This window comes from Pseudochaenichthys georgianus, chromosome 16 (genome assembly GCF_902827115.2).
Source record: "Pseudochaenichthys georgianus chromosome 16, fPseGeo1.2, whole genome shotgun sequence".
Lineage (NCBI taxonomy): Eukaryota > Metazoa > Chordata > Actinopteri > Perciformes > Channichthyidae > Pseudochaenichthys > Pseudochaenichthys georgianus.
The window spans coordinates 36,389,050-36,404,608 of record NC_047518.2 but is presented as its reverse complement, the minus strand read 5'-3'; the positions used below and the strand labels follow the sequence as shown (position 1 = coordinate 36,404,608).

The 15,559-nt window shown below is 41.0% G+C and overlaps 1 protein-coding gene across 1 annotated transcript in view; it reads left to right on the top strand.

The window, feature by feature from the left end:
* Positions 1-15,559, top strand: part of grik3 (glutamate ionotropic receptor kainate type subunit 3) — a 104,976-nt gene that overhangs the window by 84,779 nt on the left and 4,638 nt on the right. Inside the window, exons 11-13 of the mRNA XM_034102942.2 lie at positions 3,912-4,135; positions 8,900-9,018; positions 13,799-14,016. Coding sequence (XP_033958833.1) covers positions 3,912-4,135; positions 8,900-9,018; positions 13,799-14,016 — 561 coding nt within the window. The remainder of the gene's footprint in view (positions 1-3,911; positions 4,136-8,899; positions 9,019-13,798; positions 14,017-15,559) is intronic.

Genomic DNA, 15,559 nt, shown 5'->3' with positions numbered 1-15,559 from the left:
GTTGATCTTCCGCCTGAGTGGCAGGTCGGTTCAAAGCTGCAGTTGGCAGCAGAGAACAGAGGGAGCAGTATGTGATGTACACATTTGAATAGTTTAAGAGAGACAGCAGACGCACTGCAGGATGCATCGGTTTTCCCATCTTTCCGTCTCTTCAGAAGCCCCCGTGTATTTAGCTACCATGGTGCTGACCACAGGAGAACATAAGCCGCAGTGCCAGGGGCGGCGGGTGCTGTAGGCTAGGGAAGGCTAAGCCTTCCCAAATATGTGTGTCACTGCATCCTGGTAAAATACAAATATAATGTATCATGTCTGTGTCTTTGACATTAACGCTACTAGCCACCTGTGCCCTGTACTACGAAGCCATTTCAACAGACCCTGGATATGTTTGAGTAACAAACAAACTAACAAACTAACAAACGAGATCTCGCTAAGCGGTCCTACGACGCTGGTTATCAACTCAAGCCAGGGTTTCTCTCTCCAGCTGAGAGCGCGTTCATAGGAAAGGGGCGGGGTTAGCTACATTTGACCAATCACAAACAGGGACAAGTGTACTGACAGCGCAGCATCATACTTCATTAATGAAAAGTAAACTAATATTAGACAAATATGAGCTTTAAACATCCATGACTTAAACATATAATCCAGGATACAAGCCACAGAGTTGCTGCAAGGTGAATACAGAACAACTGGTTAAAAAATAACTAGGCCTACCGAGTGTTTGAAAGCGTATAGTTTTATGATATCACTGCCCCATCTAAGACACGAGTGGATCTGACTTTAATTACATTTGTCTCGAGTGTTTCGTCAACATAATGTGTTGCTTAAAATAATACTTCTGCATACAGTATGTGACACTGTAAGTGTTGCACGGCCAGATACGGCTGGAGAAGCTGACTCAGATAAGGAAATATATGATATATTATGATATTATATGATTGATGATCTGATTGATGATGTAATATGAATGATAAGTGCGACACGTCGGCGTCTTCTCTGCATACGGCAGTTTAAACTGTATTTCCTTTATCCTGTAATATGACTTGAGAGATTTAAACTCCACACACTCTTTTCTATAGACGCCGGAGGCGGGCAGCGTCAGGTAAAAAAAGTTATTTAGCCTTCCCAAACCTGAGCCTCACACGCCGCCTATGCGCAGCGCCACACTCAAAGAGGGGATGTTTTTTTTCTCACCTCATACTTGCCAATCCTCCCGATTTTCGCGGGAGACTCCCGATGTCATAGCCCTCTCCCGGTTTCCTCCCGGGGTCATATTTCTCCCAATTTCTGACAAAATCAGATTTACACATGACTGTTTCCACTCGGACTTTATTACAGCTACACCATTGTTTGGTTTCCATGGTAGCGCGTCTCTTTAGTAGCGTGCGCAACTAGATAGTCACAGAAAAACAGAACAAGAATGGACAACTCGACCCTCTGTTCACTCCTTTCCTGGTCCAGCCCACACATATGCTCCATCAAGAGGATGGTTGCTACAGGCCGCAAGGCATTGCACTCAGAACTACAATAAGCACGTTAATGTTAATCTAACAGCTCCGTTGATCCACTAGCACCCCCCCCCCCCGTGGTGGTTTTGAATGGGGTGACGTCACGTTGCCTCGCTTTTCACCGAACTCAATTGTGGGTAGCATAGCGGTCCGACGCCGGAGTAGCCAGCGCCAGCCAATCAAATCCCGTTTCGGAAAATCTGACTGGCCAATCAAACCGCGTCTAAACTGGGAGAGATAACCCGCCGTTCATTTCTATATTTCAAAAAAAGATGGAGGAGAAACTAATTATCGCCGTAGCAAATCACCCGGTTTTGTATGACCAGACCCTCTTCACCTACCGGGATACCAAACCGGAGGAACCAGGCATGGAGGGAGGTGGCAGAGACAGTGGGTGAAACTGGTAGGTTTTCGCCTGTTCGGGGAGTTTATATATATATTGCTCGCATAAAATCCCCGGGGTTTTTTGCTTTGTATGTTGGGGGCGGGAGATTCATGTGATTGGTTGTTGGTCGCGTTGCTCGAATAAAATCCCCAAGCTTCAGACACGCCCAGTTCCAAGCTTTTTTTGAAGCTGTAGTGTGGACGCTCCGTTAGGGTCTAAAGAGTATCGAAGTCAAGAAACTGATATTATCTGGTGTTCAATGTAAACGGGAGCCATCAAATACACTAGTTCATAATATGCAAAATGGCTGTTCACAATTCAACTCTTTTTCAGTTTTCTATTTATTAGGTTGTGCGTGTTTCTTGAACCAGCTGCTAATAGGTTTAACAGTTTTGCATAAAGCTCCAAAACATGGTCTCTCATTGTGTTTGTTTGAAATGCCGCACGATGAACTGTGTTTTGAACAAGCCCTGTTCCTCTGTAGTTGCTCAGCATAGGAAGAGAAGAAAGCCTTCCTTTGTGAGTTGTGTCAGTTCTTGGTGGATAGAGGTATCCGAGCGTGCACGGAGCAGCTGGTTTCATTAACCTCCTGTCCAGCCGGGTGCCGGGGAGTGGTGGGCGCTGCCAATTTAAATGGTAGCCTTCTGTATATGCCGTCAAACGTATATAATACTGACTGCAACTTATCTGTCATGCTCAGCTGTCTCCATTGCCCAATGCAATATGGAGTTATATGCCATTCTATTGAATCTATATGATGTCTTTGTGGATGGAACTGTATCTGATACACTGGAACAATGTTTCTCCATTGTGCATCATTGAAGAGATATTATGCATTCATATTATACGTTTTACAGGGAATGACACTGCAGTATATTGTGGCCTAAACCCAATTTTTAAATAAAAGAGGGGAGCACCCTATTAGTGTCCTTCTGATAGAGTTCAAAGACATTTTTGAGCTTGCATACTAACCTGCTCATAAGGACAATGCTAACATGCAGTAAGAATAATGTTTACCATCTTATTGTAGAAGGTAAGGGTGTTATTAGTTTTGGACAAACTAGAATTTAAATCTGATCTCCTGGTACAGTTGTTGAGACATTTTACTTAAAGCCACAAATGTTAACCTCACAATGGCGCTACAGAAAAAGTCAGGGGATCACCAAAGTCATGAGGATTCAAATGCTGTAACCATGAATGTCTAAACCAAAATGTAATTGGTGGTAGTATTTCAGTCTGGAACAATCATTTCCACTCCAAGTAGGGAATGAGTCCTTACCCCAAGTGAAGGAGTTCAAGTATCTCGGGGTCTTGTTCTCGAGTGAGGGAACAATGGAGCGTGAGATGGACCGGAGAATCGGAGCAGCGAGAGCGGTACTGCAGTCGCTTTACCGCACCGTGTGACGGAAAGGGAGCTGAGCCAGAAGGCAAAGCTCTCTGTCTACCGGGCCATTTCCGTTCCTACCCTCACCTATGGTCATGAAGGATGGGTCATGACCCAAAGAACGAGATTGCGGATACAAGCGGTCGAGATGGGTTTTCTCCGCAGGGTGGCTGGTGTCTCCCTTAGGGATAAGGTGAGAAGTTCAGTCATCCAGGAGGGACTCGGAGTTGAGCCGCTCCTCCTTCGCGTCGAAAGGAGCCAGTTGAGGTGGTTCGGGCACCTAGTTAGGGTGCCACCTGGGTGCCTCCCTAGGGAGGTGTTCCAGGCACGTCCAGCTGGGAAGAGACCAAGGGGTAGACCTAGGACCAGGTGGAGGGATTATATCTCTTCGCTGGCCTGGGAGCGCCTTGGGATCCCCCAGTCAGAGCTGGTTGATGTCGCCAGGGAAAATAAAATGTGGTGCTCTCTGCTGGAACTGCTACCCCCGCGACCCGACCACGGATAAGATGGAGAAGATGGATGGATGGACAATCATTTCCGAACTGTCTTTACAACCTCTTGGCACTTCCAGCTTGGTCAAATTAATCAATCTGTCAATATCATAATTCCATGTTCTGTTTTTTGTGTTTCTCTACAGAGGGCAGACTTGGCAGTGGCTCCCTTCACCATCACCTATATGCGTGAAAAGGTCATCGACTTCACCAAGCCCTTCATGAACACTGGAATCAGCATCCTGTATCGCAAACCCAATGGTACCAACAACGGCTTCTTCTCCTTCCTGAACCCCATGACTCCTGACATCTGGGTCTACATCCTCCTGGCCTACCTGGGTGTTAGCTGTGTCCTCTTTGTCATTGCCAGGTAAGTCCGCAGGTTACATACTGTTAGTCCGATAAGTCCTGCATACAGTTCTCCTTCAGGTCTCTCAATGAGTAATTTCCTCATTGCAGGGATTCGAGTACACCCATTTTTCATATGGTGCTAGCTGCTAGGTAGTGATCAAGGTATTCATCTCTGCATGGGCTCTCTACAACCCAGCACGTAGAGGAGAAATAGGAAAAAAAAGAAAACTTCAATTGAGTTGTAAAGTGTCCCTCAGCGTGCAATTTCATCTTTCCCGTGTGATGCCTTTGGAATTGGCAAAGCACATTTAATCGGTCGTTTCAAAAGAATAAATACTGGCTTAATGATCATATTCGGCAGTTCAAAGAAAAACAGTATACACATCGACAGAGGCTATACTGTATATAGTTGAACATAAACATTCATGGCAGTAATAAGTCATAAAAAGACTATGGATGGAGATTAGCTGTTTGATTGGCTGAAAAGTATCTCACTTGTAAATTATTTTTGGCATGAAGATGTTGAATATCCTGTAAGTATTATTGTGAGCGTTTCCTGCTGCTTTTCATTCAAAGTGGTGCTTTAGGAAGTTCTAGAAAGGGGCGCTGAAAGGAGTTGACTTGAGAGCAAACAGCTGCACTCCTCTATCCCCATTCGTTGTTTTGCGAGACCAAAATAATTCTGGAGTGGCTTCACATAAGTACAAAATCCTCTTTAACTGTTGCATCAGATTTTTTGGAGGCCGTCCTCGATGGCTGAAAAGCTGCATCCCTGAGTGCATTGTGTGAGCATAAAACACACAGTGTTGAACAAAGAAAAGGGTACTTTTAAACGTTGTCAAGGCATTAACAACAATGCTAGGCAGAAAACACTTTGGCTTTGAAAAGCAATGCTTCATCATAATAATCATGTTTTGAGGCGCATTCTCCACTGGACTTTTTTCAAAAATCCTGTTTAGACGCTCTCCCCTCTTTCTTTGACCAGGAAAATGGTGCAAACTATGCCACTGTTTAACAAGCTGTCGGATTTTGGCTGGGAATGTGATTTGAGCTGTTGAGTTGCTCTGATATACTCCAAAGGTTGTCCACTAAGCTGTGGACACATAAAGCCTGCTATGCAGTACTACAGAACATTTCAGAGCCTGTGGATGCAGACGTGTTCAACAAGCTAACTGAATGACCGAGCAGCTCACAAAAATGGAACGCCAAAGGTGGCAGTAGTCATTTTTATTTTGGAGATGGGATGATAAAAAGAAAGAGAATGCTATTTGGTATATATCGCATTTTGGGAGTAAATTAAGCCTGGATAATAATATTTTCTGTCTCGTCTGTCATTGTATTTATCCTACGCATATTTCAGTTCCATGGACAGGGAGCGGAGGTCTTGTTTCTATAAACTTCATAGAAAAAAAGGCCTGCATTGAGTTACATGCTTATATCTACAGTAGAAGGTTACCAAAACGTATTCAAAACCATTGGTGGAGACTGAGAAAAACCTTCTAATTAGTTAAAGTACTAATTCCACACCATGAAACGAGCCGCATTCAAAATATTAAAGGTCCCCTATTATACTGTTTTTCATCAATATATTATACGTCTCAGATATATACAAACATGTCTCTGAAGTGTTTGGCTCGAAACACCAAACGGATCATTGCAGCATTACCCATAATCCCCTCTGTTTCAGCCCTGTTTCTCAAGTGCTGATTCTGTGTCTGTTATTTTAGAGGAAAATAAGGAGCCCCTCCCCACGCCCCTCTGAGAAATGTTTGGTTAAAAAGAACACAATGGTGCTCTAGGAGGAGATTCAGGTGATCAGGTGGGGGGGTTACCTTGATTGGTTATTGGCTAAGGCTGGCGTCACACTGTCCCGAAATTGACACCAGATTTCGAAGGAATACAGGAAGTGGGATTCAAATTGTATGTGCACACTGTACTCGCGGTCCACAGCTAATAGTGTTGTTTAGCAGACAGTTTCCCAAGAGGTTACTCAGCAGGCAGTGTGACGCAAGCCTGTGGCTCTAATTGCCGACACAGCCGTTCTAGAAACTAGCAAAGAACCAGGAGTATTACATCAGCAGTGGTAAATTGTCTGTGTAGAAAATGGCCTCAAAGTAGTGAAGATACACTTTTCTCTTTCTGGATTTGAGGCCTCTTTGAGTCCAGTTTTTGACCAGTTTAAAATGCACAGAAAGTCTTTCCATGCCTCTTTACTTTCACATATTTTTTGACCACAGCTTTCAATTCAACATTGAAGTAAAAGTAAATGAGACTGAAGGAATTAATTGAAATAGCAGGGAGAACCAAATAACTTTCCTATGCCGGCAAATGTTCTGAAGGGAATGATTGCAACAAGTAACACTAATGAGTATGTTTTTTTTTTTTAAATGCACAAGATATAAAACATTTAGCAAAAGCACCCACTGTTTTTGTCCATCAGTTCTGATGTCTGAGTGCGAAGCTGAGAGGAGAAATGCTTGAATGATGGCTGGAATAGACTCCATTTTAAGGCAGTGTTATGATTAACCATCAGTCCTGTTTGGTGTCTGATTAAAAATACTGCTGACATATTCAAAACTATTCCTGCAGCATGTAATTAGATTGAAGTGTATCTATCTCTCACAATATACATTTCAGCTGATTAAATCTTTCTAGGGATTTCTACGGTCTTCTAAGTGAGAATGTGCACTCGAGGATTCACCATTGTGGGTTCCTGTTTTGTGGACCATTTAGTTACTTATCTGTTATATTTATTTTCTGCCATAACCACTTCTCATCAAAGATAGAGATGTCCCATGTTCCCAGGGGGATACTTTCTGGAGTTTAAGGGATCCAATTGTACTCAGCAGAGCAGCCAGAAAAAAAAGATTTTACACATAAAATAAAATATATTTAAAATGGGGAAAGTAGTGACATTTAGCATGTTCTATCTCAGAATCTGCCTCTGACATCTGCAACACAATCATTTCCCGCAGGTGTCAAACTAAATGGCAGAGATATCGAGAGACCTTATGGTTTCATGTGACTTTAGAAAGGAGTCTTTAATGTCTCAAACATGACCTTGTATTTCCTCTGAAGAATTGGATTATTGGGCCTTTGGTCATCTTCAAGAAAACCATTACGACATAGTTGAAAGGGTTTCTGAGCGGAAGCTAAACCAGGACCAGTTGATTCGAACATGTTTTGATTTGTCAAGTCAAAGTCAACTTTATTGTCAACCATGAAACCTTTCCGAGGTGACATACACCGCCTTATAAGAAGAAACCAAAAGGAGCCTTTTTAAAAAGGAAGGATTATTTTAGTTTTTACATTTTGAGTATACAAATATACAAGTATAGAAACAGCAAGCATGCAACAGCTGGATTATAAAGCCACTCAGGTCTATGTAGAAAGTCAAAGTAAACTGTATTGTCAATATGTCAGTGTGTGTGCACAGACAGAGAGTTCAAAATACCGTTTCCCACAATCCTGAATATAAAACAAATGTATATAAATATAATAATAGTTTTGACCAGTGAAAATAGTGCATGTCAACATCTTCGAATGTACAGTATGGGTGGGTGGTTAAATTGTTCACAAGGTTATGACCGTACACACTTAAAGACACAATGTTGTTGACGCTAACATTGGATTAGAAGATTATGTTAACTACAAAAGTTGTTGCTCATTGAGGTGAAACCACAGAAAACCATCACCCACTTCCCCTCAGCTTTTCAATGCATTTGTTTTGGTGTTCATGGCCCATAGCTTTAATGTGAGGGGTTCACTTCTACTGCTCCCATCAATTGTGTTTCCAGCAGCAGCAGGCAGCTGTTTTAAGTGAACACACCGACCATTCTATGACTGCCCCGCACCCAACAGCAGACTAACCACTGACTGGTGAACATAGTGGAGTATGTACCAGCTAAAGAGCCAGATATTATATCTATGATAATGAGTCATAGTTTATTAGGTTGCCACAATCTCTCAATGAATGCTTGTGTTGCTTTGTATTTACATAATAATAATGAATAATTCCTTGCATTTATTATAGCGCTTTTCCAGTGCTCAAAGCGCTTTACAGATACACATTACACATATACATATTTTTTATATACATGCAATGGAGCAAGTTCAGGTGAAGTGTCTTGCCCAAGGACACAACGGCTTTACAGACACAGCAGCGGCAGGTTTCACCCCTTGATCTGATGATCATTGCACAGCGCACTGCGCCACACCGTCCATCTTCACGCCTCGAAGTCATCGAGGCGCTTTTACAAGTACACATTGGTATTATACATGTACTGTGGACATTACCCACAGGAGCACATCCGGGTGAAGTGTCTTGCCCAAGGACACAACGGCCTGACACAGTGGCGGCAGGAGCGGGTTTCGAACCAGAGTTCCCCAGCACCCCCCTTGATCTGACGATCAGATGCACAGACCACTGCGCCACCCGTCCACATGCAATAGGAAACTTTTAGAAAGTTATTCCGGCATACATCTTGGCAAAGTTTCTCAAGGTTATATATTCAGCCGGAAAGAGGAACAAATTAGTTTCACAACCTATTTCTGCTGCTCTACTGAACTCCTCAATACCTCAGTGTTGTTACTGGAAACCACAGATGGAACGGTAAAATAGCAGTAACTCTCAAAATAGCTCTCATGCTAATATGATTCTGTTTTTGAGGTTTTTCTTGAGGAAGGAATGGTGCTCCCGAAGCATACATAAGATGTTATTCTTGCATTTCTTTCAGAACGTATAACCCAAAAACTGCTTTCCAACTTCCTGTCTCGTTCCCAGGTTTAGCCCGTATGAATGGTACGACGCCCATCCCTGCAACCCAGGATCAGATGTGGTGGAGAACAACTTCACCCTCTTCAACAGCTTCTGGTTTGGAGTCGGCTCCTTAATGCAACAAGGTACTGCGGCACACACATCCTCTTCCCCGTCAGAAACAATACTGTCACACCACCTCACTTTTCCGCTTGCTCCCTTTTCTCTGCCTCTTTAACTGACAAGCGCCATGATTTCCATTCCCTGACTGTTTCATAAGACATTTACCTGTCAAGAACAACAGCAGCGCTCAGCCTTACATGACAAAGGAAGGCTGTTGTCACCTACCTGCTGTTTAAAATGGGAAGAGTAGGTGCCAGGCACTTGTCAGAGATTGTCAGGTAAGGATGGAAAACATTGCTGCATTTATTTTCCCATAAGGCAGTCACTGGCCCTACTCAAGAGCTTTCTAAGGGTTGGGACGCAAAGGGTAAGTTGAGGAACATGTCTGACAAATGCCAGCTGTCAGCCACGCTAGAGCCGTCTGGTGTGATATTTCAGCGCTGTACGACTTGCTCGCTGTAGAAAATCCATATGCCTCATTGTCCAACAAGTAGCCTACCAAATAAATGTCACATCAATGTAACATTTTGAAACCAGTCAAAAAAGGAAGTGACTGCTTCTTTTAGCACACAGGTTCAATCTTTATTACTAGACCTGCTACCACTGCAGATGTAATTCCACAAATAGACCTTCACTTGTCTGGTGTCGCTTAAAGGACTAGAGTAAACTAATGAAGGCCCAGACATGACATAATGAAGTCAACTGTGGGGCGAAAGAGTCCTGAGTAATACAATGCTTAAGTAAGAAGGCAAATCAAGGAGGCTCGGTAGTGGATCTTTGCCCATAAGGATAGCAAACACATTGAGCAATTCATTAAGGGAGCCTGGCGGCATTCTTATAAAAATGCATAACAGCGCCGACAAATTACCCGTGCAGGCAGAGATCTGCAACTGTAGCATCTGGATGCCAGGAGGGAAAATATGGAATTAAATCAAAATGAACTAGTTAGTAGTCTGTATTATTCCAGCTAAACTGGGGAGAATTCCCTATTATAATTCGTAGCATGCTTACCAGGGCTCTCCATCAAAGCCTGAGCTCTATGTGACTCATGTGGAGGTTACTGCAATTAAACACAAGTCCCAGCACAGGAATGTGGGAGTTATGTTCAAATGTGTCACACAATGCTTGATAGATAAAGAAAATGTTAGTACATGTCATGATGTAAAAAAAAATGATGTCCCTCAACTATGATCTCAATGTTAATTTTAAAGCACAGTAAAATGTGTTATTCAATCACAATTACACGAAGAAAATATTGTTTTTCTTTGTTATAGTCCCTGAATAAAGAGGTTTAAATTGGGATATTGAAGTTCTGTTGCAAGTTTATCTTCATTATGATAGATTTTTTTTGTAATTCTTTATTTATTTGGGTTCACATTATACTAAAAGTACAGTTTTGCAAATCATATATTTTTAGAGAACCGAAAATGACAAATTAAATACCGAATAAAATGTGTAAAATAAAAACGCAAAACTGTTTCTACATGTTTTTTTAACTAAGTATTGTGAAAAAAGGATCTTGTTAATGATCCTCTACATATACATTCTAAGAGTTGAAAATGGACAGACTGACTCTGGCTTTGGGCGACACCCATTTGGGCTGCAGCAGCGAGGATATGTTGTCTGTGTCACATACACAGACATCCTCCGCTTGTCTGCCACACACAGTGACAGAAGCCGAGATGGAAGCCATTTCTTTGACATGTTTAAAATGCAAATGGACGTCTTTGAGGAGATCCACAAAAAAATCTACCAGCTTGTCTGTGGGAGGAAAGTGTCATAGCCAAGACAAAGGAGGCACAATATGAGGAGGTGCAGAAGCAAACACTTTGTGCACTTCAAATGCTTTGCTGGGGGTCTCAGTAGGCTGTTGCTCACAACAAACATATGTCTGATCATTTCCTGTCAATTGGTTTCCCCACATAAAATGATTTTAGAAAGTGTCTTTGATTTACAAGTTGACTTATTCCAAATGTTCACATGCCTTGATGTTCGAGAACATATTTCGTCTCAATATTTCCAAGATGCCTGGTCTGAGGCATAACGACATTGTGTTCGTTATGCAAAAGCTAATCTGTGCTGACTTGTTGTCTCTGATTAAGAAACTTTGCCCCTTTTTGAGATTCAGATCAAGATTTACTTTGAATAAACATTTCCATTCACAACTGTCATTATTTAAAAACAATTAACAACAAGTAGAAGCCTCAAGCAAGGACAGAGGGTGTTTGTGCTATGACTTCACACAGGGAATGCTAAGTGCATGTAATATCTCATGGGAAGGTGTAGCTCTCTCGTGGTAAGGTGAGGCATTGCTAGTGGGGAAAAACACTACAGGAAACCAGGACATCTTGTGTGGAACAATGCACTTCTAAATCTACAGGGAACAGATTTCTTCTTTGTCAGACTGACTGATTCAAAAGCATCATTAGGTACGAGATCATCTGTGAATGTATTCAAAAGGGAGAATTGCAGTGACTTCTTTATGGGCTTTGTTTAAGAAATGTATTTGCATGGATATAGACATTGTGTTTCCATTATACTTACATTAACTTCCTTATTGAATATAGTCAGTATTCACAAATGTCGCAAAAAGTACTAACACACAAAGATAGTGAATTTAAATGCAGCCTCAGTCGATATAAGGTTTAAAAACGATGGAGTTTCGCCTAATGCTGGTTAATGTAAGCATTACAGAGAAAAACTGTTGAAATAAACTGAAATAGAAATTGCTCAAAATCATGTTTCACATTGATGTATAAATCATACGACTGAAGAGATCTAAAAGGAGTTAAAAATGCAACAGTATCGTTTTTAAATTAGACCTTAACCAAAGGAATATTCCATTTAAATTCAAGTCTACTTTTTATATATTCAAAAAAGAAGCTCCCTAAAGCACTTTGAAGCAAGTGGACATTGAGTTAAGATTTTGTCAAATGCCTTTCAAAGCCATCTCATGAGAGATTAGGTTTTTATAAACACTGACTAACAAGAAGGGGAGGTTTAGTACCACCCTATAATAAGAGTGAAAGCCTAAGTAAGCACACCTCATACAAAACATGTTTGTATTTTAAGTAAACAATGTGCAACATGGCATCAAAGCAATGGTTGTTACTTACTGCAGGATGTGTATAGTTGTTCTGGTGGATACGCTCATTAGCATATGGAGCTAACAATATACTTCATAGCTTGTTTTCCGTTTCCAGCTAATATTTTGTATGCCTTCTTAAAAAAGCTCAATTTTAGGAATATACTTTTTTTCTGATAGTTACAGTATAGGAGAAGAATAACCTCTCATAGCTGTCAGGTAATGCAACGTGTGTACCAGCAGTCATTAACTTGGCCATGTTGTTCATCCAACAGTTTTTGTCTATAAAAGTATTTATCAGTGATCTTGTGGAGCTCTCTTTATTCAAACAACATGGCATAATACAGCTTTATTATTTGTGATTAATAGTACATTTATTTACCTAGTCACAATATTAAAAAGGTCTATTTTTAACACAAATAAACCTAACCTTCATTGTTTTGTGTATTCTATATATAGACTTTCTTTGAGGCATCTATTTACTGCATTAATGTGAATGAGCGGGGCAGCAGTCAGGGAGATGGATGTGATGTTTGGGTTACTGAAATAGTATCAGTGCCGCCTCCCTCAAACATTTATTTCCTTAGTTTACAATATATGTCAAAAGAATGCACGGCATATTGACACCATTTCATTTCCCTGGCTGATCTGCGTTTTATATGTATTAGTCCTCTGATGCCGCATATACCGTTCCCTGCTGACAACCGCACTTTGTAGTCTGGAATTCAATTGAGTTACCCCTCTCTTCACTTGATTTTTTGTGCAACCAGAGAATGCATCTTGATCTTCCCCATTGTGAAGTCATAGTGAATTAAGAGATGCAACTGTCTTCCCTTGTCTGTAACCATGAGAGTCAAACCACAAAGGACATATACAATCAAATTTGGTAGAAGAGGTTAAAGAGCGGACCAATCTGCCCCCCCCCCCCCCCGTCTGTGGGCTTGTTACTCTTTAGAATTGCCCTCATAAATCTTCTCACGGAAGTAAAAGAGTGCACAGAGCGCAAGGGTATTTTAAAGGTTGTCAAAGATGAGATATAAAGTAACTTTAACACCAGTCAGTGAGCCCTTGACAGCATAGTATTACTCGGCAGAGGACCCCTGAAAGTCAAGGCTGATGTCGAGGTGTACCGTCGGTCTGGCTCTGTTCCATGTCTTTATGTATATCCTTCTGGACTGTGATGAGTTGTTTACAAAAGATATTATTGTGTACATCTGGATAACGTGATCAGCTATGAAATGAAACTGTTTCCAGTCTAACAGTTTGAGATACATAGGACATGTCTTCTGGTTTATCAAGACTAATTCCAGCTTCAAGACATTCACACGCAATTGTATAATTCATTACAAGATATATCTAAATGAATAACTGAATGAGTACATAGGGAGCTGGTTTAGTTATTAAGGTCAAATTAAAATGCTTACATGAGCTGAACACATTTGTTGTACCGACTATAGGAGCCTGAGAAACACAGTTTACTGATCTGATGTGCCCATGCTGAGTTTTTAGCTTACAGTTTAGCTAAACTGCCAAACTGGCTTCATTTTCTGTTTCATCGCTAACAGTGCCTTGATCAACTGCAGTGGCACTGCCAAACACATTTGCAGGCTAATTAACAGAAACGCAAGCGATCCTGTTTCCTGCATTTGTTTAATATGGTTACAATGTTGGCAGGTACACATGTATCTAGATAATTGCTCTGATTGTGTTGTTTCCAGGCTCAGAACTGATGCCCAAAGCCCTGTCCACCAGGATCATCGGGGGGATCTGGTGGTTCTTCACACTCATCATCATATCCTCGTACACTGCTAATCTAGCAGCCTTTCTCACTGTGGAGAGAATGGACTCGCCTGTGGACTCAGCCGATGACATCGCTAAGCAGACCAAGATTGAGTATGGTGTGGTGAAGGATGGAGCAACCATGACTTTCTTCAAGGTACAGTAAACACGATAAAGGATAGTCATGATGAGATGGAGGTATTTTATCATTTTGAAGGTGTTATTCACAAAAAACAAATTACTGATGGTACTGTTCAGGTATAGTGTAACAATTGTCAAACAATATAGTCACTTAAATTGGTTTCATTATACTTCAGTTTGAAAACAGTCATACTGCAGCTGAAACATGCCACATTATGTACAATACAAATAGTGCTGTAGAATGTTTGTGTTCAGAAATGAGGCAGAAGACCTCAAGTTTTAAGTTGACTGTCAAAAAACGCTATGTCAGGCATGTTTCCAAAGAAAAAAAATATCTCTATATATAAATATGTATAATTTTTTTCCAGTTAGATCTTAATTCCCACAGCAAAGGCAAATTCTTCATCGGCTTCGCTTCTCAACACTGTTTGATGTGTTTCTCCATAATGATTTTTTCATTCCAAAGTTTCAGCATTGCCTGCAGGGCCTTTGACTTCATTTTATTATTTTGAGCTTTGCTTTAGATGGTGCTTACTGTGGAGCTGAATAACATAGTTACAGTATCTCCCAGTAAGAAAATGAAAACCCTGTACATTTCTATTGAAGGCCGTCCATACGTTTATGACATTCCACATAGCAAGAAAGCAGAAATTGATTCTTCCAGTGCATATGTCTGCCCCTTTTTTTTATTCCCACACAAATATGCTGGCGCTCATAAACACTGCCTCTTTGTTGAATCTTCTGAATAGTGTGCCCCCCAGCTTTGAATCAGTAATTGGGTTCTGGCTTTTTACTGATATCATGCAGGTTTAAAACAATTGTGTCGTCTTGGAAGTCCACCAACACTAATCACAAGACTGGAAGATTGCTTAGTTATTACATTCCATCCCTGGAATAGAAAATGTTTTGTAATGATAATTGGTGCGCCTGGATCCGACTCAAGTCCTTGACCCTTTGAAAAATAAATCAACCTTCCGTTTCTCTGAATAGCCAAGTAAAAGGAATTATTTGAGATCATTCGGTGTACTTTGATAAATTGTAGTTGTGATTGTAGCCTCATACATAGAAGGAGAAACAGGTGTTTAATTACCTCATCAGAGCAGCATGGCTCAAGTGCCCTCTGCTCCCCATTGCACTTACAGAAAGGCCTAATGATGCCGATTCAATGAGGCGGAGAAGCATGATAAATACTGAGGAGACCGGGGAGGAGATGAATGCGCTGCAGATGTATGAAACTGGATGGGTTTGCTTCTAAACTCATGTGTCAGTGACAAACTAAACGGTCTTTGATGTTGCCATAGATTACACTCAAATGTGATATTAATTTATAGCTTGAGCAGAGTCTATTATAGATGGTTAGTAATGAGCCAGACGTGGAGACTGGTTACTATAGTGGATATGGATCATTGCTAAATCCACCACCGACAAATATCCCTGAATCTAGCATATAGGCTTTTGAAATTGTACATTGGTTTTAAGTTAATTCAACACATACAACTGCCTTTTTTTATTTATAAGTTGTATTTAATATAATTATGTTGTACTTAAATGATAATAAT